General features: G+C 36.9%; 2 protein-coding genes and 1 long non-coding RNA gene across 3 annotated transcripts; 2 read left to right on the top strand and 1 right to left on the bottom strand.

The window, feature by feature from the left end:
• The first annotated feature begins 469 nt into the window (after window positions 1-469).
• Window positions 470-2,010, top strand: LOC140014563 (uncharacterized). The gene is made up of 2 exons (XM_072065614.1): window positions 470-1,276; window positions 1,498-2,010. Exons 1-2 carry the CDS (start codon window positions 470-472, stop codon window positions 2,008-2,010), a joined length of 1,320 nt encoding a protein of 439 aa, XP_071921715.1.
• Window positions 2,011-2,810: 800 nt separating this feature from the next.
• On the top strand, window positions 2,811-3,341 carry LOC140014562 (uncharacterized). Its single transcript, XM_072065613.1, has one exon. It carries the CDS (start codon window positions 2,811-2,813, stop codon window positions 3,339-3,341), a length of 531 nt encoding a protein of 176 aa, XP_071921714.1.
• A 23,004-nt stretch (window positions 3,342-26,345) lies between these two features.
• On the bottom strand, window positions 26,346-27,131 carry LOC140014528 (uncharacterized). The gene is made up of 2 exons (XR_011821295.1): window positions 26,856-27,131; window positions 26,346-26,770 (listed from the first exon to the last, which is right to left on the bottom strand). It is a non-coding gene; the product is annotated as an uncharacterized lncRNA (long non-coding RNA).
• Between the last annotated feature and the right edge of the window lie 802 nt (window positions 27,132-27,933).

Below are 27,933 nucleotides of genomic sequence, written 5' to 3'. Positions count from 1 at the left end.
GGGAAGAAGGAACTAGGGGAAGTAATAAAGGAAATGATATGAGAGTAACAAAGGGTGGTATGGAACAACGACATCAACCAGTGGATGAAAACAAAAATGCACTTGTGTTAGTTCAGGTGATGGACACGGATGAATGTGAACAAGGAAATGGATTGAGCAACAATGAGGGACAGAGTGGTCATATGAATAAACAAAATGTGATGACAGAGCAGGACAACAAGGCAAGGGGAGAAATGCAGTCGAGAAGAAGACCAAGAGTCATAAGAAAACCTATGGCTGATGTTACAAATGAACCAGGAAATTCCAGAATGAAGGGGAACAGAAAGCTAGAAAGGGACACTCAGGAAGGAAATCAAATGGAGATTGATGAAGTGGAGGAGCAAAAACCAAAAATGTTGAAACTGGGTGTGATATTACAAACACAACAAGGGGCGACAGAGGCATGCCCAGCTAAGCCTCCACAATGTAAATGAGAGTTGTGGCGTGGAACTGTCGAGGTGCCGGGAGCCCCTTGACAGTTCCCCAACTCAAGGAGGTCATACGCCTCCACTCTCCAATGGTAGTTTTTCTGTCAGAAACAAAAAACCGAAAAAGAGTGATAGATGTTGTTATGAAGCAGATACAGTTTGATAGAAACGTCGTAGTAGAACCAGAGGGTAGAGCTGGGGGACTAGCCATGTTCTGGAAACAGGAGGTAAAAGTCAGAGAGGTCTATACTTCGGAATGCTCAATTGAGATTAAAATTTATGATGAGGAAGTCAGGGATGAATGGTGGTGTATTGGACTCTATGCCAGTACAGATGATGGAATTAGAAGGGGTCAATGGGAGTTTTTGGAGGAACGAATGAAGGTATGGGGAGACAAATGGATGATGATTGAGGACTTCAATGATATCATATCCAATGGAGAAAAATGGGGGGGGGGGGGTAGAACAAGGAGTGAGGGTAGCTTTAGGTGTCTCAGAAATTTCATACAGAGAAATGGGTTGGTCGACATTCATTTTGAAGGAAACCCGTGGACCTGGTGCAACCAATGGGAAAATGAGGGGGAGATCAAACAAAGGTTGGATAGATGTCTTAGTAGTGTAGGCTGGTTCCAAATGTTTGGGGAGGCAACTTGCAAGCATGTGGAAAATGAGGCATCTGATCATGCAATGTTGGTGCTGACTACTATACCTGAGCAGAAGAAAATGAGAAAAAGATTTGTGTTCGATCAAAAATGGGCCCAAAATCAAGAGACAGAAGTGGTAGTGAAAAATGCTTGGGAAAAGCCACAGGTGGGATCAAGAATGTTCAAAATCACTAGAAAAATCAGAGAGTGCCAATAGCCCTTTTAAGTTGGAATAGAACGCATCAACAAAATACAGCTACACTGATCAGGGAGATAAAAAAGAAGATACAGGAGCTCAAGGAATCCAACGATAAGGGGAAAAGAGGGAAGATGGTGGAAATGAAACTAAAGTTGAGCAGTGCTTACAAAGCTGAGGAAATCTTCTAGGCACAAAAGGCAAGAAGCAGATGGCTGAAGGAAGGAGATAAAAATACAGCTTATTTCCACGCTTGTGTGAAGACAAGAAGAAAGAGAAATAAAATAACCAGCTTGCAGAAAGGAAATGGTGAATGGTGTAAGGATAATCAACAAATTGTCCAGGAGATTTGCAGGTACTATGAAGAAATGTACACCACATCCCAGCCAAAAAATATAGAAGAAGTGCTAGAAGGGGTGCCTGTATCAATTACAAGCAGACTAAACCAGAGTTTGATACAACCAGTGGAGGAAAAGGAGGTCAGAGCAGCTGTGTTCTCCATGCACCCAAACAAAGCACCTGGACCTGATGCTTACTTTAGCAGGAATTGCAGTAGACAACAAAGGAGGCAAACATGCGAACAGCTGAACAATATCAAAGAGGCAAACAATGGTTGCCTAAAGGACTGTGTAAAGAAATATGTGGGTACATGGCAAAATTCTGGAGAGGTCAAAATGAAGGGGAAAGAAAAATGCAATGGATAAGCTGGGAAAAAATCACACGGGTGAAAGGAAGTGGTGGCCTGGGTTTCAGGGACTTAGAGCATTTTAATAGTGCCCTATTAGCAAAGCAATTATGGAGGATACTAATGCAGCCAGATTCATTAGTAAGTAGAGTACTGGGGGCGAAATACAAAGTTTCACAACCAGGCTGGGAAGGGGAAGCTCCAAAGAACGCATCATGGGTATGGAGGAGTATAGCCAGTTCTAGTTCGGTTTTGCAAAAAGGAATGTGGAAAAGAGTGGGTGATGGGACCTCTATTGACATCTGGAGGGATAAATGGATTATGGAGTCACCATCTGGAAAGATAACAACAAGGAAACCTCCAGACTGTAGGATACAACTAGTGGCAGAGTTGATAAAAGAAAGGAAATGGAATAAGGAACTGGTTGAAGGAACCTTCTCAGAGGGGGAAGCTTCACAAATTATGCAGATACCTTTGAGTCTGTTCCCCAGACAAGACACGATCTACTGGAAATACTCAAAATCAGGGGTATATTCAGTGAAATCAGGTTATGCAGTGGAAAAGGAGGAGATAGGAAAAAGAAGCAAGGAAGTACAGGGAGGGGAAGGAACTAGCTATGCATAGAATTCGGACAAGGTGTGGAAGAGCTTATGGGGATTGAAAATGAAACCAAAAATTAAACATTTCATATGGAGATGCTTACACAACAGCATTCCGGTGAATGAATTGATACACAGGCAAACAGGAACAGGATCCCCTTTGTGCAAATGCTGTGGGGAAGGAGAGGAAACAGTGGAACATATGATTTTCTTCTGCAAAATGGCGGAACCTATATGGAAGTTGGCCCCAATACAGTGGGACGGCTTATTACAATGGCAGGAAAATTTCTGGAGGTGGTGGGAAGGGATACTACAGGCAAGGAAAAGAACAAGAGGAGAAGATCACATTACACTCACAGCAAACATCATCTGGCAATTGTGGAAAGCACGAAATGCTCGACAGTATGAAGGGAAGTATAGAGATCATCTGTCTATAATAGAAACAGCAAACAATGAATGGCTGGAATTTCAAGAGGAGCAGACGGAGCAGGAGGCAAAGCACAGAACAGGAACAAGACACCAACTACTCAACCACCAATGGAGGCCACCGGATACAGGTATAGTGAGAATCAACACTGATGCTGCCGTTCCTATTAAATTAGCAGGAGCGGGGCTAGGAATGGTAGCGAGGGACAGTCATGGAAACCTTGTAGAAGCTAGAGGTATCAAGAAGTATAGCAGATGTGGAGCTGAACTAGAAGAGGCAGATGCAATCCGACAGGGGCTGGTGATGGCTAAGGAAGCAGGATGACGAGAAATAGAGGTGCAATCTGATTGCAAAGCTGTCATTGAGAGAATCCATACGAAAGGTAGAGAGGAAGCCCCAATTGGTACAATAATGGAAGATATCAAACAACTATGTGGTATGTTCCAATGCTGTACCTTTTTGTTTATTAATAGAGATGGAAATAGATGTGCTCATCAAATGGCACAATTTGCAACCAAGCTTGTTTCCAATGTGATATGGAAGCAAAGCTTCCCTCTGTGGCTCAAAGAGAGCATACAGGAGGACAATAGGATGAATATCCACTTTTGTAATTAACAACTTGTATTATCAAGTTCACTAAATATATAAAGAGAATACCGTTTGACAAAAAAAAAAAAAAAAAAAAGTCAAGAGGAACACCCTCTAATCCTGAGTCGATTGTGGAAGAAACATGACGGTGAACTTGATCAGAAACTAGTAATCTGTTATGGCTGTCAAAAACAAATTTCAGACTCCACAGCCTACTGTTGCTTCCATTGTGATTTCTTTCTTCACAAAAGATGTGCTGAACTTCCTCATAAAATCACACATCCCATTCATCCCCAGCATCCACTCATACTCCATAGGCAGCCCACTAATTCTTCTCATGGTTGTATGTGTGATTTGCGTGGCCAAAAGGGTTGGAAGTTTTTCATCTACAAGTGTAACTTGTGCCACTTTGAACTAGATGTATCATGCGCTACATTAGACAGGGAAATTAAGCTCGAATGCCATGACCACCCTGTTATAGAACAAAGATCGGCTACTTTCCACTGTAATGCTTGCTGTATGGTAGGTGAAGATTCGTCGTATTTGTGTACTGTTTGTCCATTTTGGATCCACAAGAGATGTGCGTTGCTACCAGTAACTGTGCAGCACAAGGATCACAATCATCCATTGTTGCTGGCTTATTCTGTTCCTTCTGAGCATCGAAGTTTTAGACAGTATTGCCCTGTCTGCCATGGAAAGATCCATCGCCATTATTGGGTTTATTATTGTGGCCCCTGCAGATATTTCGTTCATATCAAATGCATCATGATTTCTCAAAGTACCAAGCAGAAAAGTGAAGATGATAAATACTCTATCAAGAGCTTTTCTATCCTTTGTTGCTATTTGTTGCCCTTTTATTTCCTTAATTGTGATGAAATGTTGTGACATCATATCCTTTGAATTTTTTGTCTTGTGGATTTAATTTCTAGGGAAGGAGAACTAGATTTGGAAGATCAATGTGCTACCAAGAAAAATGTGGTGAAACTACCATCAAGTCATGCAGCCCAAGAATTGATCAGCCATTTGCTTAACAAGGCAGATGAAAGTAGCAGTAGTTCAGGTGAATTGAAGGCTGAAGAAAAAATATTTATAGAAGAACACCAACATCCAGTTATTCTTTCCAAGAGGGAGCAAATTCAAGATGAGAATAACGGTACCAAGGAAGAAGCTATAACATTAGTATGTGATTGGTGCATTGAGCCTATTTCCTTATCTGATCTTCACTATTCTTGCGTCGAATGTGGTTACTACGTCCAGTTTACTTGTTATAAGCTCCCCAGTGTGTTGCAAATCACAACACATCCCGAGCACCCGCTCTTGTTGAGGTATGAAACGAATGCTGTTGGTCATTTCATCTGCAATGCTTGCCAAAGACAGAGCAATGGTGAATTTTATGAATGCGATCGCGACTCTTGTGAATTACGTTTCTGTATCAAGTGTGCTAGTGCTAGCATGATCCCAAATGTCACACACGCTGCTCATAAACACCTTTTGACTCAATATGGAAGTTCTGATCCCACAAAATGCAATGCTTGTGGCACCAAAAGTGATGGTTTTGTGTTTGCCTGTAAATATTGCCATTTCTATTTGGACTATGAATGTGCTCTGCTGCCTCCTGCAACCAAGCAGAGATGGGACAAGCACCCGCTGATTTTAGTGTATCCTCCGTATTTCGATCATCCTGAAGAATTCTATTGTGTTCTCTGTGAAGAAGAAATCAATCCAAATACTTGGATGTATCATTGCCGCGACTGCGACGACTATTCTTTGCATCCTTGGTGCATTCCCCAAATTAAGTTGTTCAGGGATCTCAAATTCGGCCGATCCCTGCTTGTTGATGATCATCCTCATCATCTTACACAGGTTCCGGAAGCAAGATACAAATCCTTTTGTGAGGCCTGCAAAGACAGTTTGGATTGGAAAGAGAGTTTTGAATGCAACTCTTGCAGTTGTTACCTATGCCCAGATTGTGCTTTCGAGAGTGAATTGTAATAAATTCCGTAACAATTATTTGTTCCGTTTCTTGTCTATGTAGACTGGTATGAAACTAAGAAATGCTTCTAAAAGTGCTGATCTAAATCTTTATATTTTTTGACCTAGTTTGGCCTCCCATTTTTCAATTTTATTGCTATCATTTTGATGAGATTACAATCAACACTCAATGGTGAGATCAATACAAAGAGATTACAAGTCCACTATTGCATGATAAACTAGGAAATGAAGTCCGTTCGATGCGCGGGATTTGGGCACCTGTATATATAGAGGATACTAAAAGAATTAGATACGGAGTCAAATTATTTTAGATTAAATTAAATTATTTCTTTAATCATATGATTGAGAACGAGACTAAAATGATGAAATAAGTGTATGTAATACTAAACAGCCAATAAGCAAGGGATTGATTGAGCTTTTTTTTTTTTTTTTTTTTTTTTATAAAACATAAGTCAATATTATTAATAATCTAGTTGGAAATCGTCCAGCATAACTTGCTTGATAAAGTAATCTGCATTAATGGTAGAAGATACATTGAACATGTCACAGATATATTTAATTTGAAAAATCATAAGATTTAACAGAGTTACAAAATATAAAAGATTACACCGTGAATCTCAAATCATCAAATTTGACCAATTGAATAAACCACTCCATAGATATTTGTGTATGTCTATTCCCTTAGATCTGCTATCCAATTGGTTCAAACTCAAAACTAATATTGAGATCTGACGAGAAGACTCAAGAGTTTTTAGATCTAACATATAGATCTCAAAAAATTCTTAGATCTGAGAAAATAAATAACAAAAAAAATAAAAATTAAACAAAACTCTTACCAGAATAACCTGAGAGAGAAGAAATCTTTCACCAAAGTAGTTTGGGAGAGAAGAAAACTCTCATTAAAATACTTTACGAGAGACTTTATTAAATAAAAGTAAGAACAAAGAGGAAGGAAAAACAAAGGAAGAGGAAGGAAGACCTTAGCTTAAGCCCAAGATCTCCCTCTTATAGATAAAGAAGAGTAGAGAGAAGGTTTTAGAGCGAAACTGTTTGCTTGTAGAATCAATAAGATTTCAATTTTTATGTTTTCTTATACAATGAATAAGAATTCAATTTTTATATTTGGGGAAGTCATAATCTAAATATGCACCTGAAATTAAATCACATGTCAGAAGTGTCAGTTGTAAAGAGAAAAATTAGTAAGTGTTTATTTGAATTATAAGTTGGAGCAAGATAAACCAATACACTTAAATCGTAATAGTGTATAAATAAGCGATCAAGTTGGGTGAAATTTATGGAAGATGAAGATGAAGAGGCGGTTGTGTGGTCATGGTTTGAATAGTGATATTAATGGTCTCGGCGCCTGTGATTATTTGTCATGTATGTGAATTGTTGAAACTGACGGAGGAAGAGGAAGAAGAAGGGTGTAATTGAGGATGCTAAAATAATGGCAGGAATTGATAATTTAAGGCCAAATTTATGCTTATGTAATTGTATTGGGAATAATGTCTCGCTTGGCATACTGACCTTTAGGTAGTAATGACTGCAAAACGGAAGCAAATAGCCTTTATATATGGATGGTCGCTTCCTTTGTTTGGCTGGCTGTGTTTTCTTTGTAGGATAGGCTAGGCAAAAAAGGGCATCAACGACAATTCAGCACCCAATAAAGCAGCCGTTAGTAGTACTACATGCAACTAATGTCTTACCATAGATAATGAAAAGACTATTTTACCCCTAGATAAGGAAAATAAACTTAAGCCCTAAACTCCTTATATAGTGTAAGGATGCACAGATGGTGAGATAAACACTAATTATAGCTGCCCTGAACTGCACTTGAGGAGACTTGAACTCATTAATTTGAGTACATTGTTTACTTGATGCCAAATACTATGATTACAAAACATGATCATCTCAACTTAACGATGAATCAAATGCACTAAACTGTGTTTAGTCTGAAGCACAATGATTTATTGAAAATTTGTGATGCAATTCAACATGGTTAACATTTCTTGAAGATCCAAAAAGTGGACTTAATTTCCTTATGATCACTCAATAGTGGACATTCAAGTCAAAAAGAAATGGCAGCCTATTACTGCATAAGAGAATCAATCCAACTTAATATGAGAAGTTGTGGCACACAAAACGGAAAAGTGCACCATACTGAAATTATTTCAAAATTTTCCTCCTCCCATTGATGTTTTCTTTCTTATCGGTTCAGCAATTGGACTTGTAAAGGGTAAAGTTTGCTCACCAAGCTTTTCTAAGAAACGGCAAAAGTGCTGCTACATGATGGTTGCAATAACTTCACCTAGAGATAATTGAGGAAATTTACAAAATTATCCAAATAGTGCACGTATAGTTCAATGGGTGAAATGTCACGAAAAGGAAAAAAGAAAATTTTAATATGCAAAATAAATTTTTGAAACAGTTTGATGAAGGATCAAGGGCCTCTGAAATCGCAGATTCTAATTGTACTATAATAAAGATAATTAGCCAATAAATATGTACCTTAAAGCACTAAATATACACACTAATACAAGAAATATATACATGGGTAGTATTTAACCACGGATTCCAGCACACACTTTTAATTTTTTTTTCTCAAAACCATTATCCACCTTTAAAATTGGGAAAATTCACTTTTTTTGAAGGTAAAATGCGAAATTTTATTGATGAAGAAATTTCAGTTTGTACACAATAGCAGAGGCTATCTATTCAATAATGATATTTACATTCTCCCAGACTATATCTGTACACACTCTATCAATACATTTGTGGGGGATGCCCCAATCTACAACTAGTTCCCAGTTCTCATACGTCCTTGGCACTCCTCCAACTTACTGCAATAAGACGAATTGTCTCAACAATCTGCTTCAACATCGACAAGGCAGAAACACCACCATTCTGGAATAGTACCTGGTTTCTTGCTTTCTAGATGAAGTACACCGAGGCAGCAAGTGCAACCCTGCAGAACCAGTCAACAAAAGAGTTGGATTTTCAACGTTCACAAATCCAAGGAAATTCAAGAGACCCCGGATATGGTGCTCTGAATACTGATACCATACTCACGATCCTCTGCCACACCGCAGCCGAAATGGAACATTGAAAGAACAGATGATTCATTGACTCCTCAACGCAGCCGCATAATACCCTATCAATATCACCTCTTATGCACTCCCATCTGCATTCTATCCTTACATTGCGTTTGATAAAAGTGAAATCTGAAATTTGAAATTTGAAATATGAATCTATTAAGTATTGAATTGTTAAATATTAAATCTAATACATTTGAACACATATCACATACAGTGATAAGTAAATAACTTATCACTTAATTTTGGAAGTAAGTTTTGTCTAGAAAATTTAGTGTCACTTAATTAATTCAGATGTTCAATTTTTAGTTATCAAACGGTCTGAATATGTTAAAATCTGAATCCATTAAATTTAGGGAGAATTATAATTTTGGTCCCTAATCTATTCAATTTTACACGAAAGTGGACAATTGACGGAATTTCTTCAATTTCAACTGGAACCAAGTCACGTGAGATCACGTGTCGACACCTAAAACCCCTTTTTCAATTTTTAATTTCTGAAACACCTTTTTTAACATTTTCAGGTTTCTCTTGCCTTTTGTCTTATTAAACAAAGACATAAAAGGCTAAAATTCACTAATCAAGCAGTGGAGCCCACCAAAAAGGTTGAAAATCAGAAAAAAGAAACATTTGCTCTCGCATTTCTCAACCCTGGTCTCTTTAGCAAAAAGAACGATGAAGCCTAAGAACCAAAATCAAGAATCAAAACGTGAAAAAATAAGGAAAAATCTTGTAGAATTCAGTCAAGCTAAAGCTCCTGGTGGCTTTGCAAAGTAGAAATTGCAGTGAGGCCTAAGGGAATGAATAGGCAGGCAGCACCTAATTATGGTATATGATTTTGCCTTCTTTTTGTGATATATATGCGCAATCGCCCATTATATTGTTAGAATAGAGTGGAAAAGATGCTTTTGTACTTGGGGGACAAAAAATTGTGATTAAGGCTTTATTAACGACTAATCTTGAAAAAAGCCCTACAAAAATTTGTCATTTGTGATGTGGTCCCGTGTGTGTCTCTATTGTCGGTTATCATGCTGGTCCATGTTTAGTGTAGTGGGACTTATTTTACTGCAATTGATGGTTCTTATCTCTAAATCTTTGCAAAAGTATGCATTTTTTATTGTCGGTTTGCTAGTTTTACTATTTCTGACATCTAAATTGTGTCCTGTGTTGGTTGTTTGTTGTTTCTTTTTTTTTTTTAAATGTGGACAGTGATAGTACGGAAGTGACTATGAAGTGTCACTTATGGGGGAAATGTGAAATTGAACCTGATATTCATTATGAGGAAGGTGAATTAAGGGTGTTTGATCATGCAGAAGTCATAGGTATAAGCTTCTTTGAAATGGATAGAATGTTGGAGCTATAGGTGACAAAAAGTACCACATTTTGATAGAGGAATATGGCTTCCATTTGTTAAAGCATGATAGAGAATTGCATGCCTATTGTGTTGATCAATTTGACTATGGGAGGGTAGTTGATTTGTATATAGAGGTTTCTTTTAGTGAATTATTTGCATCACAGTGGGGTTTGACATTGATGATAAAGACTTTGTATTAGAAGATGAAGAGGATGAATCTGATAATGAATATATAAAGGGTTCTGATTCTAGAGAATTTTCAGGAAAAGATTCAGATTATGAGCAAAATTCTGATGACAATGACTATGAAGAAAATGTTGACCATAATTTAGAATGGTTAGGGGTAGAAAATCACAGGAAAAAGCTGCTTAAGAGGAATGAAAAAAAAGGAATGTATAGAGGAAACTGGGAGACAAACAGTGAATAATTCTGATATTGATGATGACAACTCCGACATAGATGTTGCACCAAATTCAGGTTCAAATATTGATAGTCTCCAAGGTTCAGATAAAGAGGGTCATTCAAGACCCCCTTCGTATGACCCCAAGGATGTAGATAACCCCAAACTTGAACTTAAATAGGTATTTACCACATTCAAGGAGTTTAAAGAGGCCGTTAGAACTTGAAATATCAAGCAGGGTAGGCCATTTAAATTTATTAAGAGTGACACCATTAGAATTAGGGCAATTTGTCCTAAAAATATGTGTGACTGGTGCATATATGCTAGGAAGATGAAAGGTGATGGCAGATTGGAAGTTAGAACATTCCAGCAAAATCAGAAGTGTGGGTTTTCATATCATAACAAGAGTGTCTAATCTGGGTGGGTTGGTAGAAAATATGTTAACACATTTAGGGATAATCCCAAGCTAGATTGTGATAGCTTCAAAAATCTGGTAATGAAAGTGAACAAGTGCTATTTGAGTAGACATCAAGGCTATAGAGTTAAAAAAAATTGGCAAGGAGTTGGCCCAAGGTAGTGATGTGGACTAGTACAATAAGTTGCCCAAGTATATTAATGAAATCTTGAGAAGTAATCCAGGTAGTACTGTAGTCATGAAGGTGGTAGAAGACTACTGTGATTCAGTCACCAAACAAGAAAAATTTCAAAGATTGTACATGTGCTTTGCTGGGGTGAAAAAAGGATTTTTAGATGCTTACAGGCCTGTGTTTGGGTTAGATGGGACTTTTCTCAAAGGTGCAGCTGGTGGAGTATTGCTAACAGCAATTGGAGTTGATCTAAATAATAGTTTGTATCCAATTGCTTATACAGCAACTGAGGGAGAAACTAAGGATTCCTAGATTTGGTTTCTTACTTTACTTAAGGAGGGTCTAAAAATTGAAAAAGACTATGAATGGACCATAATGAATGACAAGTAAAAGGACACAATTCAGGCATGTGAAACATTTTTTCCAGGGGCTGATCACAAAATTTGTGTGAAGCATATGCATAGCAATATCCCAGCTGCTAAATTCAAAGGGACAACCATGAGGCAAACTCTATGGAAAGAAGCTAAGGCAACTACTCATGCACAATTCATAAGACGAATGGAAGTCATAGCAGAATTGAATGTTGATGCAATTAAGTGGTTAGAGGACAATAATTCCAGTAGAATGGAGTAGATCACACTTCAGAACATTCCCTAAATGTGATATGTTGTTGAATAACATATGTGAATTGTGAGGACCCGAATTTTTTTTTTAGAATTTCCTCCCATTTTTAAAAAATTAATTTATATTTCCTTATATATTTCTTTACTTGACTATTTAAGTATTTACTAACCCTAAATTTCATGGTGATTTCATTAGTTGAGTCAAGATTTTTATAATTTTCCTCTTATATTTTAGTGCATGATAAGTGCCATAGTACATTAAGATAGTGTGGCCAACTGATAAGGTGTGAGTAATAAATTTAATAAATAAGGAGTTTTGTGCACCAAGAATTATGTGACATGAGGTATTAAGAGTTAAGTGGAGAAACCCTAGATATCACGGGAATTAGAGACAAACAAGAAAGTTAGGAAAATATGCTTGAACCGACGTGCGCCGTTTGTTACCGGTGGAGGACACAACTTGACCAATACTTTCTTTCCTTAATCTTCTTATTTTCTTTCATTTTCCATCCCCTAATATTATCCTAGGGTTGGCTGTAAAGTTTGACCAAAAAGAGAGGAAAAGCAAAGGAAAAAATGGAAGGTGACAAGTGTTGATCATCCAAGCTATCTTTGACCCAACTTTTCTTCCTTACTTATACTTTATTTCTCACCAAAACTCACAAGATTTTTGCCACTCAAGAGCGCCAAGAGAGAGAAGAGAAAAAGGGAGAAAACTTTCTTCATTTTCATTTTGATTCTTAGCCAAAAATTGTAGGAAATCTATGACGCACCAACTTCTCCCAAGGGCGAACCCAAGGGTATCGGCGGGACGCCTGCCCAACTCTCGCCAGGACTCGATACCATTCCAATCCAAACTTAAGGTAAATAACCAAATAAAAAAAATCGAACTGAAAAACAAAGTCGCTTGCATATACAAGTGTTCAATCTTACATCACAAGTTTTCAAAATATATCAATTTTTTCAAAATATACAACTTCCAAAAGTCGTCTAATCAGTACAACCAAAATTCTAACCAAAAGAGCAATCAAGAGGCTTTCCCATAATTCCTTCCATCTCAACTCTTGTTAAGGAAAGTAAATCTAAGGGGGTGAGGCCAAGAAAACATGCAAAACACGTAGTTCAAATAACAATATCATTTAAGCGAGAAAGAAAGCTGTAACATTCAAGCAATTCACAATTTTCAATTCAACACATTCAATGAGGATACAGGAGCTCTCAAGAGCTAATTTCCACCTGCTTTGCCAAAATTCAATCCAATACCTCATCGTGATGACACTCCGTCACCCGGGTAGGTAATTAAATCCGTAGAACTTCACTTACTCCATTTATGGTTCTGAGTCGACATGAGAGGTATCTCGCACTCGAATCGGTGTAGTACATACTATCGCTCAGTGATCGATGAGACATCGCACCAATCGATTTATACTTTGTTTATGATCCTGAGTCGACATGAGAGGTACCTCCTACCTGAATCGGTGTGGTATATACTAACGCTCAGTGAACCGATTACAATTATTTAGGGTTTTGAGTCGACATGAGAGGTACCTCCTACCCGAATCGGTGTGGTACATGCTATCGCTCCGAGAACCAATTATAGCACTGCGACGGTATGAGAGGTACTTCCCACTCAAATTGGTGTGGTACATGCTATCCGCTCAGAGCTCACGAGTTAAACATATTCATGTATAATTATCAATCATTGTTTATGGTTCTGAGTCGACATGAGAGGTACTTCCTACCCGAATCGATGTGGTACATGCTATCATTCAGGAAACCGATTTTAGAACTGAGACGGTATGAGAGGCATCTCCCACCCGAATCGGTGTGGTACATGCTTCTGCTCAGAACTTACGAGTTAAACGTGTTCATGTACAATTACTAATCATATGTATTCAGGTCTTAAGTACCATGTAGTTCAAAGAGAGAGAGGACAAGGGCGTCCCCATGAGTAAAATATGATTTGTCGATAAGATTTACTTCGATCGACGTCGAGTCAATACAAATGTAATTTGCAATGGCAACACTTCACTTAATTCACAAAGCAATTCGCTTCACACAATTCGAATATCAATTCGCATAGCACAATTCAATTGTAGCATCACTTAAGGGAGAACAAGTGTGATAAAGTACACACTAGTCTCAACAATTTCATAATACTCAATTAACAATTCAAAACATTTATCAACAATTCATGCACTTGACACTCACCAAATCACAATAAGGGAGTAAGTGCAAAAGATCTTTAATGATTCGCTTCGGGATTCTCTTCGAGACCTTCTTGATTGCCTGAAAAAAACGACTAACAATCACCCTCACACATTTTCACAAATTCCTTATTAAATAAGGAAGAATGCACACAATCTTTAAAATTCAAGTTAATGTCCTTATAAGAGCTTCACTTTATCGAAAATCAAGATTCAAAAGTGAGGATTTTAAAGTTACTAAAAAAACTCGTTTTCCCAACGAAATCTGGTTCAAAACAATATACCAATATCAAGATAAGAAGTCAAGTTCCCAAAATTTCATTTTCAAAGAAATCGGCAAATTTCAGCTTTGCGTGTCAAATTTTGAAAAATCAGATCTTGCACTCAGTAGGTCCAAAATTAGAAAACATAGTACCGTTGGAAACTTGGTTCAAAGTAATAAAAGTTCCTAGAAAATACTTTTTTAAGATTCTAAACGGAAGACATTTAAATTTCTGCTCAAAATGGATGATATAAGCATACAAGACAGTTTCGATCATGCTTTTTGACAAATTTTGGAAATTCGGAAAAATTCACAAAAAGTGAACTAGCCTCTGAAATTTGTAATATAATAAGAATTCTAAACAAAGTTTCAAACACAACAAACGAAACTAAATTTGGGGTTTTGAGTGCCAAAATATAGCAGTCAAAGTTGGCCAAAATTGAAGACTGTTCGGTCAATTTTCCAGATTTGAAGAACAACTTTGGCACATCATTTGCATATCGAAATGGTCTTAGAATGACACCAAATTTGGTACAATTAAACTCTCACATTAGGGCTATTCCTCTATCAAATTTCATGTAAAAAATCATACTGGAAGATAGTTAACAAAACTACCAAAATTCAAGAAATTTCCAAGACAAATCTGTCTTCTTGCTTTCTTTTCCTTTCTCAAACATTTTGCACCATGAAATCAGTCCCATTTTGGTTCATTTGTGAAACCAAGGTCCAAGAAATATTTCATGAGCAATTGATAGTTGGTTGACATCAAAATTTCAAAATAAAACATTTCACAAACAACTAAACCAGTCGGCCAGCAAAAGGAAGGGTTTTCCAGCTTTGCCGCAGTTTGGAAATTGAACCATATCTCACTCCATACAACTTGTAATCGAGAATGGTTGGTGGCATTGGAAACTAGAATCATAAGAATACATTTCATCAGAACAAATAGTTTTCAAAATCAATTCATAAGTGAGAGAAAATAGAGCCACAAAATGCAGCTTCTACCTTTGTCTTGGATAGGGCAACAGAACAGGGCAGCAACTTTGCCGACTCACTATGGCTCACTCATTTCGAACTAGAAAGTGAATTTTATACCGTTAGAAAGCTACAAATGTCTAATTTCAAATGCTACAAATGACACTTGATTTAGACATCTGTACAAAGAGATATGTTCGTTCAAAGAGGCACTGTTCAAGCTATCTGAACAATTCTAGATTTCTTTACATTTCGACATTTCAAGTTTTGCTCAACCAATTCAAATGATTTTTGGTAGAAACTTTCTACACATCATATACAACATATATACATCAGTTTCACAGTCATTTGAGCATCAAAAATTCAAAATAAAGACACGGCAATAACAGGACAGATTTCGGCCAGCAATCCTACGCAATTTCCTTCGATCTTTCCTTTAATTTCTAACCTTAACACTCATCACAAACACACTAACACACATTTTAACATCATGGCAGTCCTATTATAACCAAGGTAGAGTTCATAGATCCCACTTCAACCAATCCAATCCAATCCAAATAATAACAACAACAAGGAAGCTACAAGTTTCAAAGCCAAGAATGAAACTCTTTAGAGCCAAGAAATGAAAGATTGGATGAGTTGAGGTGTATACCTCTTGAACTCTTGTAGAACCAGAAATTTTGATCACAAAAACTCCAAGAAAACTGCCAAGATGAAGTCCTCCACCAAGTTTAAGCTAATCTCTAAGATACATGGAAGTTGAGTGAAGATTTTGGAGTGAAATTGTGCAAGAATGGAGCAAGAATGATGAAGAGCTTTCTCTTCTTCTTCCCTTGAGGGTTTCGGCCAGCCAAGATGAGAGGAGAGAGAGAGTGTGGCTGATAAATGAAGCTTCCTTTGGAAGGTTAAGGGTTTTGTGGTTACAATTTGTACAAAAGTCAACTATAAATAGTGTTCGCGCGTGCGCGTTTAGTATCCATTTTCTCTCGGGTATATTACACTTGTGCACTAAACCTCCAATGTAATTCCTTTAACACTATAATTATTCACTCTTAGTAGTCTAGTATTAATTTCTTAAGTCTCCACTTAGCCATTCCGGCTCGATTTACGCGACTTTCAATTCGGGCGTGATAAAGCAAAACTTAAAAGAAATTTTTGTAACGATAATATAATTAACTAACTCTAGGGTAAATAATTATAAAAATAACTATTTTAAGAATAAAACATGAGTTCTCAAATCTCCAAGACTATTGCACTCTCGAATCGAATATTATCTCGAAAATCGTGTATTCGTTATTTCTCGCTAAACGAGTCGTAGAAAAATTAAATTTGCTAACGGGACGTTTTAAAAATGTAAGCGAGATATTGTTTCGTGTAAATGGATTGCAAATGATTGAAATAAATTATTCGGAGAAAACGGGTGAATAAATATTTAAATAAGCCAGTGAAATAGAATTAAAATAAGTAAAAATTTAGGTCCTCACATCCTCCCCTCCTTAAAAAGAATTTCGCTCTTGAAATTCACACTTAGGATAATATCATACCCCTTATTTGCTAGGTCCACTAGATCTGCCAAAATTCATACTTTCTATATTTTGTACCAACAATTAAATATTGATTCCCCGTAGGAGTCCAACTTCCAAGTCATAGAGCAAGCGATAACACTTTACTTATACCATTAATGAAACTAGGGTTTACACAGAAATAATTATTAAAATCCCACAGGGGGGAAAACTCACTAGGTACCCAACTAGGTCGATCCATTATAACATTGGTAGGTCTAATCTTCTTGTTAATTTCTGACTCATATTCAACAGTAGAATCCCATTGAATTACATAAGACCATCCATCAATCTTTCCTTCCGTGATCCCTCATCTTTCTCAGGAGTGTGGGGTTGCCTAAACCCACGCCCACGACCCTTGTCTCTTCTACAGCCGTTCATAGTCTTAAGTATGTCTAAATGCAAAATAAAACAATTATGCAAGGGAACACTTTAAAAACAAAAGACAACATGAAAAATATTTGAAATAAAAACAACCAGCATATATTAATATTTCAAGGTTTGTAAAATTAGCAAGTCACGGAGCATTTATAAAAATATGGCATATAGGTGCCACAAAAGTGCAATCAATCATGCACGTCAAAAGTAAGTTCAAGTGCCTCAAAAGTAAGCCACACAGTTAAACAAAATACAATGGCATTTACACTAGTATCACCCCAGCTATTTCTAGCTACAAAAGTTAAAAGAAAGTTATCACTCTAGTCTAATCCACCGTAGGACTATTAGGTGGAACCACCTCCTCAGGATCCTCCTCGAAAGGCTCCTCCTCATTGCCCTCCTGAACTGGACTCTGCACGACCTCCATCACCTCATCAATCAGCATAGTAGCGTCGGCCAAGATCCCGGAAGCCCGATCAAGGACCTCCTCACCTATCCTAGTAAGTCGAGCTCTAGTTCTCTGAAACTCATCACAAGTGGCCTCAGCCCTAGCCACCTCGTTCACTAATGTCCTCTCCAACTCTGCAATCCTATCACCCTGAATGTTCACCATAAGGCTTAGCTCCTCCACCTCCTGAAGTAGAACTCTGTTGGTATTCACCAATTGGCGACGCTCATCATCAATAGCAAATACGAGGTCATTCGGGTAGACGTATGTCGCCTTATAGAGACATCGAGGAAACCTAGTAGAAGATGAGTAACGCACACGAGCTCCTCCACCCTGTGCTAGATAGTAAATAGACCTAAGGGCTCCACGTGACCATTAGCCTGACCATTACCATTAGCAGCAGGTTCCCCATTTCCATTCTCCATCCCTACAAAATAACCACAATTTTCGGGTTAGAACTTAGAGTTACTAACTCGCTCAAGTATTACTTAGGGTATAACTAAGGTATCTCATTCCTATTCTTAGAGGTAAAGTCTCTAGTATATCTCCTAAATAGATCTCTAACCTGGTCTCTTTACCACCAATGCCGGTTAAGAAACTCTCGAATACCAATTCTCTTTAACCACTGGAATACAATAGGTTAATGTTCAAGTGAATCCCACGGTCCGGTATCCTAAACTTTTAGCCTAAGATACATTACAAAGATCTGAAATCTAAGATCTGATACCAACTGTGACGCTCCTACTTCTCCCAAGGGTGAACCCAAGGGTATCGGCGGGACGCCTGCCCAGTTCTCGCCAGAATTCGATACCATTCCAATCCAAACTTAAGGTAAATAACCAAATAAAAAAAAATTGAACTGAAAAACAAAGTCGCTTCCATACACAAGTGTTCAATCTTATATTACAAGTTTTCAAAATATATCAATTTTTCCAAAATGTACAACTTTCAAAAGTCGTTTAATCAGTACAACCAAAATTCTAACCAAAAGAGTTATCAAGTAGGCTTTCCCATAATTCTTTCCATCTCAACTTCTGTTAAGGAAAGCAAATCTAACGGGGTGAGCGAATGCTCATGAGGCCAAGAAAACATGCAAAACACGTAGTTCAAATAACAATATCATTTAAGCGAGAAAGAAAGCTGTAACATTCAAGCAATTCACAATTTTCAATTCAACACATTCAATGAGGATACAGGAGCTCTCAAGAGCTAATTTCCACTTGTTTTGCCAAAGTTCAATCCAATACCTTCTCATGATGACACTCCGTCACCCGGGTAGGTAATTAAATCCGTAGAACTTCACTTACTCCATTTATGGTTCTGAGTAGGCATGATAGGTACCTCCTACCCAAATCAGTGTGGTACATGCTATCGTTCAGGGAATCGATTATACGTTTGTGGTTCTGAATCGACATGAGAGATACCTTCCACTCGAATCGGTGTGGTACATACTATAGCTCAGTGGTCGATGAGACATCGCTCTAATCGACTTATACTTTGTTTATGATCCTGAGTCGACATGAGAGGTACCTCCCACCCGAATCGGTGTGGTATATACTATCGTTCAGTGAACCGATTACAATTGTTTAGCGTTTTGAGTCGACATGAGAGGTACCTCCCACCCGAATCGATGTGGTACATGCTATCGCTTCGAAAATCAATTATAGCACTGAGACGATATGAGAGGTACCTTCCATCCAAATTGGTGTAGTACATGCTATCCACTCAAAACTCACGAGTTAAACATATTCATGTACAATTACCAATCATTGTTTATGGTTCTAAGTCGACATGAGAGATACCTTCCACCCGAATCGGTGTGGTACATGCTATCGCTCAGGGAACCGATTTTAGCACTGAAACGGTATGAGAGGCACCTCCCACCCGAATCGGTGTGGTACATCGTTCCACTCAGAACTCACGAGTTAAACGTGTTCATGTACAATTACCAATCATATGTATTCAGGTCTTAAGTACCGCGTAGTTTAAAGAGAGAGAAGACAAGGGCATCCCCACGAGTAAAATATGATTTGTCGATAAGATTTACTTCGATCGACGTCGAATCAACACAAATGTAATTTGCAATGGCAACACTTCACTTAATTCAAATAGTAATTCACTTCACACAATTCGAATATCAATTCATATAGCACAATTCAATTGTAGCATCACTTAAGGGAGAACGAGTGCGATAAAGTACACACTCGTCTCAACAATTTCATAATACTCAATTAGCCATTTAAAGCATTTATCAACAATTCATGCACTTGACACTCACTAAATCACAATAAGGGAGTAAGTGCAAAAGATCTTTAATGATCCGTTTCGAGACCTTCTTGATCACATGAAGATAACGACCAACAATCACCCTCACACATTTTCACAAATTCCTTGTTAAATAAGGAAGAATGCATACAATCTTTAAAATTCAAGTCAATGTCCTTATAAGAGTTTCATTTTATCGAAAATTAAGATTCAAAAGTGAGGATTTTAAAGTTACTAAAGAAACTCGTATTCCCCACGAAATCAGGTTCAGAACAATATACCAATATCAAGATAAGAAGTCAAGTTCCCAAAATTTCATTTTCTAAGAAATCGGAAAATTTCAGCTTTACGCGTCAAATTTTTAAAAATCAGATCTTGCATTCAGTATGTCCAAAATTGGAAAACATAGTACTGTTGGAAACTTGGTTCAAAGTAATAAAAATTCTTAGAAAACACTTTTCCAAGATTCTAAACGGAAGACATTTAAATTTCAGATCAAAGTGGCTGATATAAGCATACAAGACAGTTTCGATCATTTTTTCGGCAAACTTTGGAAATTTGGCAAAATTCACAGAAAGTGAACTAGCCTCTAAATTTCGTAATGCAACAAGAGTTTTAAACAAAGTTTCAAACACAACAAGCGTAACTAAATTCGGGGTTTTGAGTGCCAAAATATAGCAGCTCAAAATTGGCCAAAAAAAATTGAAGACTGTTTGGTCAATTTTCCAGATTTGAAGAACAAATTTGGCACATTATTTGTATATCTAAATGGTCTTAGAATGGCACCAAATTTAGTACAATTAAACTCCCACATGAGGGCTATTCCTCTATCAAATTTGCATGCAAAAAATCGTAGGGGAAGGTAGTTAACAAAACTAACAAAGTTCAAGAAATTTCCAAGACAAATCTGTCTTCTTGCTTTCTTTTCCTTTCTCAAACATTTTGTACCATGACATCAGTCCCATTTTTGTTCATTTGTGAAACCAAGGTCCAGAAACATTTCATAAGCAATTGATAGTTGGTTGACATCAAAATTTCAAAATAAAATATTTCACAAACAACTAAACCAGTCGGCCAGCAAAAGGAAGGGTTTTCCAGCTTTGCCGCAGTTTGAAAATTGAACCATATCTCACTCCATACAACTTGGAATCGAGAATGGTTGGTGGGTTGGAAACTAGATTCATAAAGCTACATTTCATCAGAACAAATCATTTTCAAAATCAATTCATAAGTGAGAGAAAATAGAGCCACAAAATGCAGCTTCTACCTTTCTCTCAGATAGGCCAACAGAACAGGGCAGAAACTTTGCCTACTCACTACGGCTCACTCATTTTAAACTAGAAAGTAAATTTTATACCATTGGAAAGCTACAAATTCTAGTTTCAAATGCCGCAAACAATACTCGGTTTCGATATCTGTACAAAGAGATATATTCGTTCAAAAAGACACTATTCAAGCTGTCTGAACACAATTCCAGATTTCTTTACATTTCGAAATTTCAAGTTTTGCTCAACCAATTCAAATGATTTTTGGTAAAAACTTTCTACACACCATAGACAACATATATACATCAATTTCATAGTCATTTGAGCATAAAAAATTCGAAATAAAGGCACGGCAATAACAGGACAGATTTCGGCCAGCAATTCTACACAATTTCCTTCGATCTTTCCTTTAATTTCTAACCTTAACACTCATCACAAACATACTAACACACATTTTAACATCATGGAAGTCCTATTATAACCAAGGTGGGAGTTCATAGATCCCACCTCAACCAATCCAATCCAAATAACAACAACAATAAGGAAGCTACAAGCTTCAAAGCCAATAATGAAACTCTTTAGAGCCAAGAAATGAAAGATTGGATGGGTTGAGGTGTATACCTCTTGAACTCTTGTAGAACCAGAAATTTTGATCACAAAAACTCCAAGAAAACCACCAAGATGAAGTCCTCCACCAAGCTTAAGCTAATCTCTAAGATATATGGAAGTTGAGTGAAGATTTTGGAGTGAAATTGTGCAAGAATGGAACAAGAATGATGAATAGCTTTCTCTTCTTCTTCCCTTGAGGGTTTCGGCCAGCCAAGATGAGAGGAGAGAGAGAGTGTGGCTGATGAATGAAGCTTCCTTTGGAAGCTTAAGGGTTTTCTGGTTACAATTTGTACAAAAATCAACCATAAATAGTGTTCGCGCGCGCGCGTTTCGTATCCGTTTTCTCTCGGGTTTATTACACTTGTGCACTAAACCTCCAATGTAATTCCTTTAACACTATAATTATTCATTCTTAGTAGTTTAGTATTAATTTCTTAAGTCTCCACTTAGCCGCTCCGACTCGATTTACGCGAACTTCCCATTTGCGCGCTATAAAGCGAAACTTAAAAGAAATTCTTGTAACGATAATATAATTAACTAACTCTATGGTAAATAATTATAAAAATAACTATTTTAAGAATAAAACATGAGTCCTTAAATCTCCAAGACTATTGCATTCTCGAATCGAATATTGTCTCGAAAATCGTGTATTCGCTATGTCTCGCTAAACGAGCCGTAGAAAAATTAAATTTGCTAACGGGACGTTTTAAAATGTAAGCGAGACATTGTTTTGTGTAAATGAATTTCAAATGGCTAAAATAAATTATTCAGAGAAAACGGGTGAATAAATATTTAAATAAGCCAGTGAAATAGAATTAAAGTAAGGAAAAATTTGGGTCCTCACAAAATCAACCTCCAATCCAAAACTAATTCATAGGAAGTTGCTACAAGGAAGAAAGGTGGGCTCGAGTGGGGTTATTTTGGGAGAAAGCAAGCTATATTTTGCGGCTCATCTTGAGAATTGAAGGTATTCTTGGTTAAGAGTTACTTTATCTCCTTAATCTTGCTTTTGGTTGGAGTTTTGGCTTGTTTATAGTAGGTTTTGTGGCTGATTTTGTGGTTTTGTATTGTAAGTTGCCATTTCCAGCTTGTGTTGCTAATTTCCAGTTTTATATTATATTTTCAGCCATGATATGACAGTATCTAGTCTTGATATGGACTTGTATGAAGATTTATAGCTTTAATATGAATTTTTAGTTTCCAAATAAGAATTTCCAGCCTTAGTTGCAAAGTTCCAGTCTTGGTAGAGAATTTTCCAGCTTAGGTATATGTTGATTATAACTAGTTTTGTGGCTGAAATAAGTATTCTATGTATCCTATACCCTGTGAACTTGATTTCGGACTGTCTTATGGTGAGAATGAAGCCTTGAAAATGGTTGAAAATTAGAGAAAATAAGGGGAAGTGCTGCTGAAAATTTTTCCCGCAAGAGACTTTGAGCAGTCTTGGGAAATCTGTTATATCTTGTTGTAGAAAAATCTAAATTGAGTTCCGCTTATTGCATTTGAAACTAGACTCATGGCTCTTTTAACCTTATAAAAATCAGGGGTTGGTTCAACTCCTATAAATACCAGAAAATTTACAAAGTTTCTTGAAAAACCATGACTGTTCTGTTTTGCACATGAGACAACAGTGATATTGAACTGAAAATTTGGCTAACCTATGAGTTGAATTTTATGAAGATGTCTTCTAAGGTCTATTAGTACTTTGAGTCTATTTTCTAATGGTGTTAGTTTTGTGATTTTTTGACTTACGGAACTCAAGTTATACTTTTTAAAATAATACTGCCAAAGATGGAAAATATTGTCATTGGAAAACTTTGAGAAAACTTTTCTAGGTCTTAAACTTTAATTGGTGTGATTTTGGATGGTTTTGTGGCCTTAAACAAGTGCACTTCATAGCCTTATAATGCATTTGGACATTCTTCGATTGGCTTTCAAGTTTGTCTTTGACTTTTGTGTTTTGAGGGGCCAATTTTAGATAGGCGTATGGCTCATAATTAAGGCTAAAGTGAGCATCTTATTAACCTAAGTTTTAAATGATCGGACCATGACATCTTGTCTAGGTTACTTTTAGGATTTAACGGTAGGAATGAGCACGACCCGGAGTCGAACGTTTAGATTTAGTCTACTTTAAAAGGTGAGTGTTCTTTGCATGTGTATGCTTTAAATGACTATGTGAAATGTTGTGAATGTTGCAGGAATGTTAAATGCCTTCCAATGATTACTAAATGGATTTTCGATGGGCAAGTGTGTACTTTATCGCATTCGACCCAAGTAAAAGTGAATTTTCAATGATTGAATGCTACTTGTGCATGAATGTAAACCTTTTGGCTGAATTGGGCTCTTGCCCTTCGTTGCCAGTCGACTCGAGCCAGAAGCAGACTCGGTCGGACGGCGTGACCTGGGACAATGTTTGGTAACTTGAATATTACCACGAAGTCTGGCGGAGAACTAACAAGTAAATTCAATGCAATGAAATCAATAAATAAATGACATGAACACTGAAGGAGTTTTCTCTTGCAAATATTTTCTAATGTCGGAGGGATAAGAAAAATTGTTGGCGATTGAATGAATGAATGACTTGAATAAATGGCTCCAAATGAGCATGTATCCTTTCAATGAATGAATGATTGATTCTTGAATGACTATTTATTACTGTGCCAAGTGTGCAAGGTGCTAAATGTAAATGTTTCTGTGTATGCCTGCTTGATTGCTTGTTTGGGAACCTCACTGAGCTTTTAACTCATCCCATTAGTTTGTTTTCCTCACAGGGGTGGAGGTTGGAGCAAGTAGCCATGAACTAGTGTATATAATCTCTCGCACTCGTACTTTTATAGATGAGATGTATTTGGAATCTTTAGAAATGTAATCCTATGTTTTACTTTTGGCTTGTAAATTAAGTTTGAATTTTTGGTTGGAAATGAAACTTTTATATTAATTTTGAGGCTTGAACGGCTATTTCAAGAACGTTAGTGAGTGAGTCTTGGCGAGAGTTAGGCAGGCGGTCCGCCAAACCCTTGGGTACGCCCTAGGGGAAGGTGAGGTCGTCACATGAATCATATAACAGTAAAATATTAGATGCCAGGGAGGGGTCCATTATTGTCATGATGAAGGCATTGAGACATTTTGTCATACAAAGAATGTAGGAAAATAGAGATAGAGCCAGGGAAAAGTGGATTAAATTTGATCTCTGTCCAAAAATCAGAAAAAGGATGAGGGTCAATATTGACAAGGCAACTTACTCTGTGCCTTACAAATCAAATGATTTGAGTTTTGAAGTTGCTTGTGCTTATGGTGAAAAGTGGGCAGTCAATATTGAGGATAGGACTTGCTCATGCAGGAAACGGGATTTGACAGGGATACCATGTGCTTATACAATTTCAACTTTGAGGATTGCTATGAAGGACCCTATGCAGTACATTGATGACTGTTACAGTGTTAAAACATATCTTAAATGTTATGACCCTTGCATTTTACCTATAAATGGAGAGAATGAGTAGGAAGATGTAGATATTCAAGCACCCCTCCCACCAACTTATGGAAGAGCACTAGGAAGACCAAAGAAACTGAGGAGAAAATCTGCAGATGAGATACAACAAACAAAGGAGCAGAGCAAGAAGGCAAGGAGATTTGGTCAAATCTGTAAATGCTCATTCTGTGGTGAGCAAGGCCATAACACATGGACATGTAAGTTTAGGCAAGAAGCAAATGCTGTAGCCAGTCAAATGAGTGAATAGGGGCAGGAAACACACGCAAATCAGGATATGAGTCTCTCACAACTAGATGACATAATGGTAGATAACCCTGTAAGTAATAATTCCTAATTTGTGTAAATAGATATAGTAATGATTGTAACATTGTAGCAGCTAATGTATTTTATGCTTTGTTGCAAGTTAGGGGCAACACTTCAAATGCAAAGAAGACAAGAACAAGAACATCAAGAAAATCTGTTGTAATTTTATTACTTAATGTACATTTAGTTTATTGCTTCTTGTGAGTTCAATATTTAGTGGTTAAATGCTGATGTATTACAGGGAAATGGCACCAAATGAAATGCAAAGCAAATGGATTCATCATAGAACAACCCAGCAACTGGTGATGACAACATAATATCTTGTGCCCCTCCCGGTCAACCAAACTTGCATGAAGTTTTTGGGATTCCAGAAAATTTTGTGGTACATAGCAGTCAACCAGTTGGCCAAGGAGGATCTGTACCTTTTAAGATCAAAGATGTTCAAATCCACCTTGCAATGACAAAGGGAAAGCCAACATCAACTAACTGATGAACTTCTAACTAGTTTAATGTTGCTAATCAGCACCTTTTGGATGGTTGTGTTGCTGAATTTGAAATATGTTATTGTCAGATTAGTAGCTTTTGGAACTCATGTATCTTGAGAACAAGCCAGCGTGAACATGACATTTTGCAATTTGTAATCATTTCTGGCAAATGACAAAATAGTGCCTATTTAGTGGTTGTAATGAATTCTGAATGTATCTTTTGTACATTGGATCCAAGTTAACAATAAATTCTGCTTTTATCTTTTAGTATGTTACCATTTGTTTTGTTTTGCTATCTAGCATTACATATGTGCTTTTCCAAGTTAGGATTCATGATTTTGCTGTCAAATGATTCTTCATTCAACCTCTCAAATTGAATTCATTTTCTGGAGATAACTCAATATCCAAAAAACTTGTAAATGAACTATAAAAACACAACTAAGTGATGGCAGATTGGAACATCCAATATATTCATTCATTCAAAATAAACAGCATGTACTAGCATGATAGTAGATTGCAACTTACACATTCACCCATTCCAACAAAAAAGACCAAAGAATCCGGATGAATCTCTTTGATCTCTAAGTTTAGACCACAACAAATTAGCCTAACACCTGACACATTTTCCTTTCACCAATTGACCCCAAGACTGTCCAAACTTTTGCCCTTTACACTAGCATCACAATAACCAGCAGAAGTACCAACACGAAAATTGCCAACAATAATTTTCTTTCCCTTGCTCTTAGCCTCTCAATCGTAGCATTCTTAGAGCCGATGCTCCGTAGCAGTCCAGGAATTAGGGCTGTTGACCTTCTACACATTATCGGATCATACCATTCAAAATAATCGCATCCTTTTCCTTTGTCACCTTCATAGCCAATATCATAAAGCTTTAGCACAAAACTCAGAAACAGAGATAGAAAAGTTGAAATTGGAAACAGAGACAACCATACCTTCTTGATTGCACAAGTGAAATATCTTCTCCCAGGACTATTGTCTGTCCAAGAAGTAACCATTATTGCTCGCTGCTTGCAGTCGCAATGTTTCTTTGGTTCCATGAGGAGCTAAATTGAGAATAAAAGAAGCTCGATACAAAATTTTGCCCAGATCTTGCAACTTTTTGCCAGAATGAGGAATATTTCTTGTCTGATTAGAATGGGATTGAGGGTCCTAGGATTTGTTCTTGAGTTGGAAGAAGGAAGATGAGGAAAGAAAGAAGTGGGGACGTCGCCATCCGTCTTTATTCTGTGATTTATTTCCACTAATGATTACTAACTACTTAATTAGTGAATTTTAGCTTTTTTATATCTTTGTTTAGTAAGACAAAAGGCAAGAGAAAGCTGAAAATATTAAAAAACTTGTTTTAGAAATTTAAAAAGTTGAAAAAGGGGTTTTAGGTGCTGGCACGTCATCTCACGTGACTTGGTTCAGGTTGAAATTGAAGAAATTCCGTCAATTGTCCACTTTTGCCGAAATTGAATAGATTGGGGACCAAAATTGATTTTTGAAATAAATTGGGGACTAATTCTGTGCATACACTATAGATTGGGGATCAAAATTACAATTCTCCCTTAAATGTAAATGCTGAATTGGGTTATCAAACAGCGTCTTAATGTTTTAACTTTTTAGTGTATTATCTTTCCTTGCATAGTAGCCATAAAATGAATGAGAATTTTGTATAATCTTTACTCGGACATTATTTATTGTATAGATATTATTTTGTTATATATGTTATATTTGACAATTGGACGGGTTTTGGACAGGTTGATGTTGGGTTTTTATTTAAATGGATTATACCCAACCCGTCTTGATTTTGAGTTGGGTTGTATTGAGTCATCTTAAACTCATTAACCCAAATATAATTTGAGATATAATTTTATGCATTTTGATATATAATAATCTCTTGACTCTTATACACGTTTACACACATAAAATGATTTTTTTACATACACAAATACATTTTCACACACTAAAATACTTTCACACATACAAACACACTTGATGTTCTTAATCCTCACACATGTAATAAGC

Source organism: Coffea arabica, chromosome 9e (genome assembly GCF_036785885.1).
Source record: "Coffea arabica cultivar ET-39 chromosome 9e, Coffea Arabica ET-39 HiFi, whole genome shotgun sequence".
Classification (NCBI taxonomy): Eukaryota; Viridiplantae; Streptophyta; class Magnoliopsida; order Gentianales; family Rubiaceae; genus Coffea; species Coffea arabica.
The sequence above is the reverse complement of the archived record's forward strand: the minus strand, read 5'-3'. Positions and strand labels throughout refer to the sequence as shown.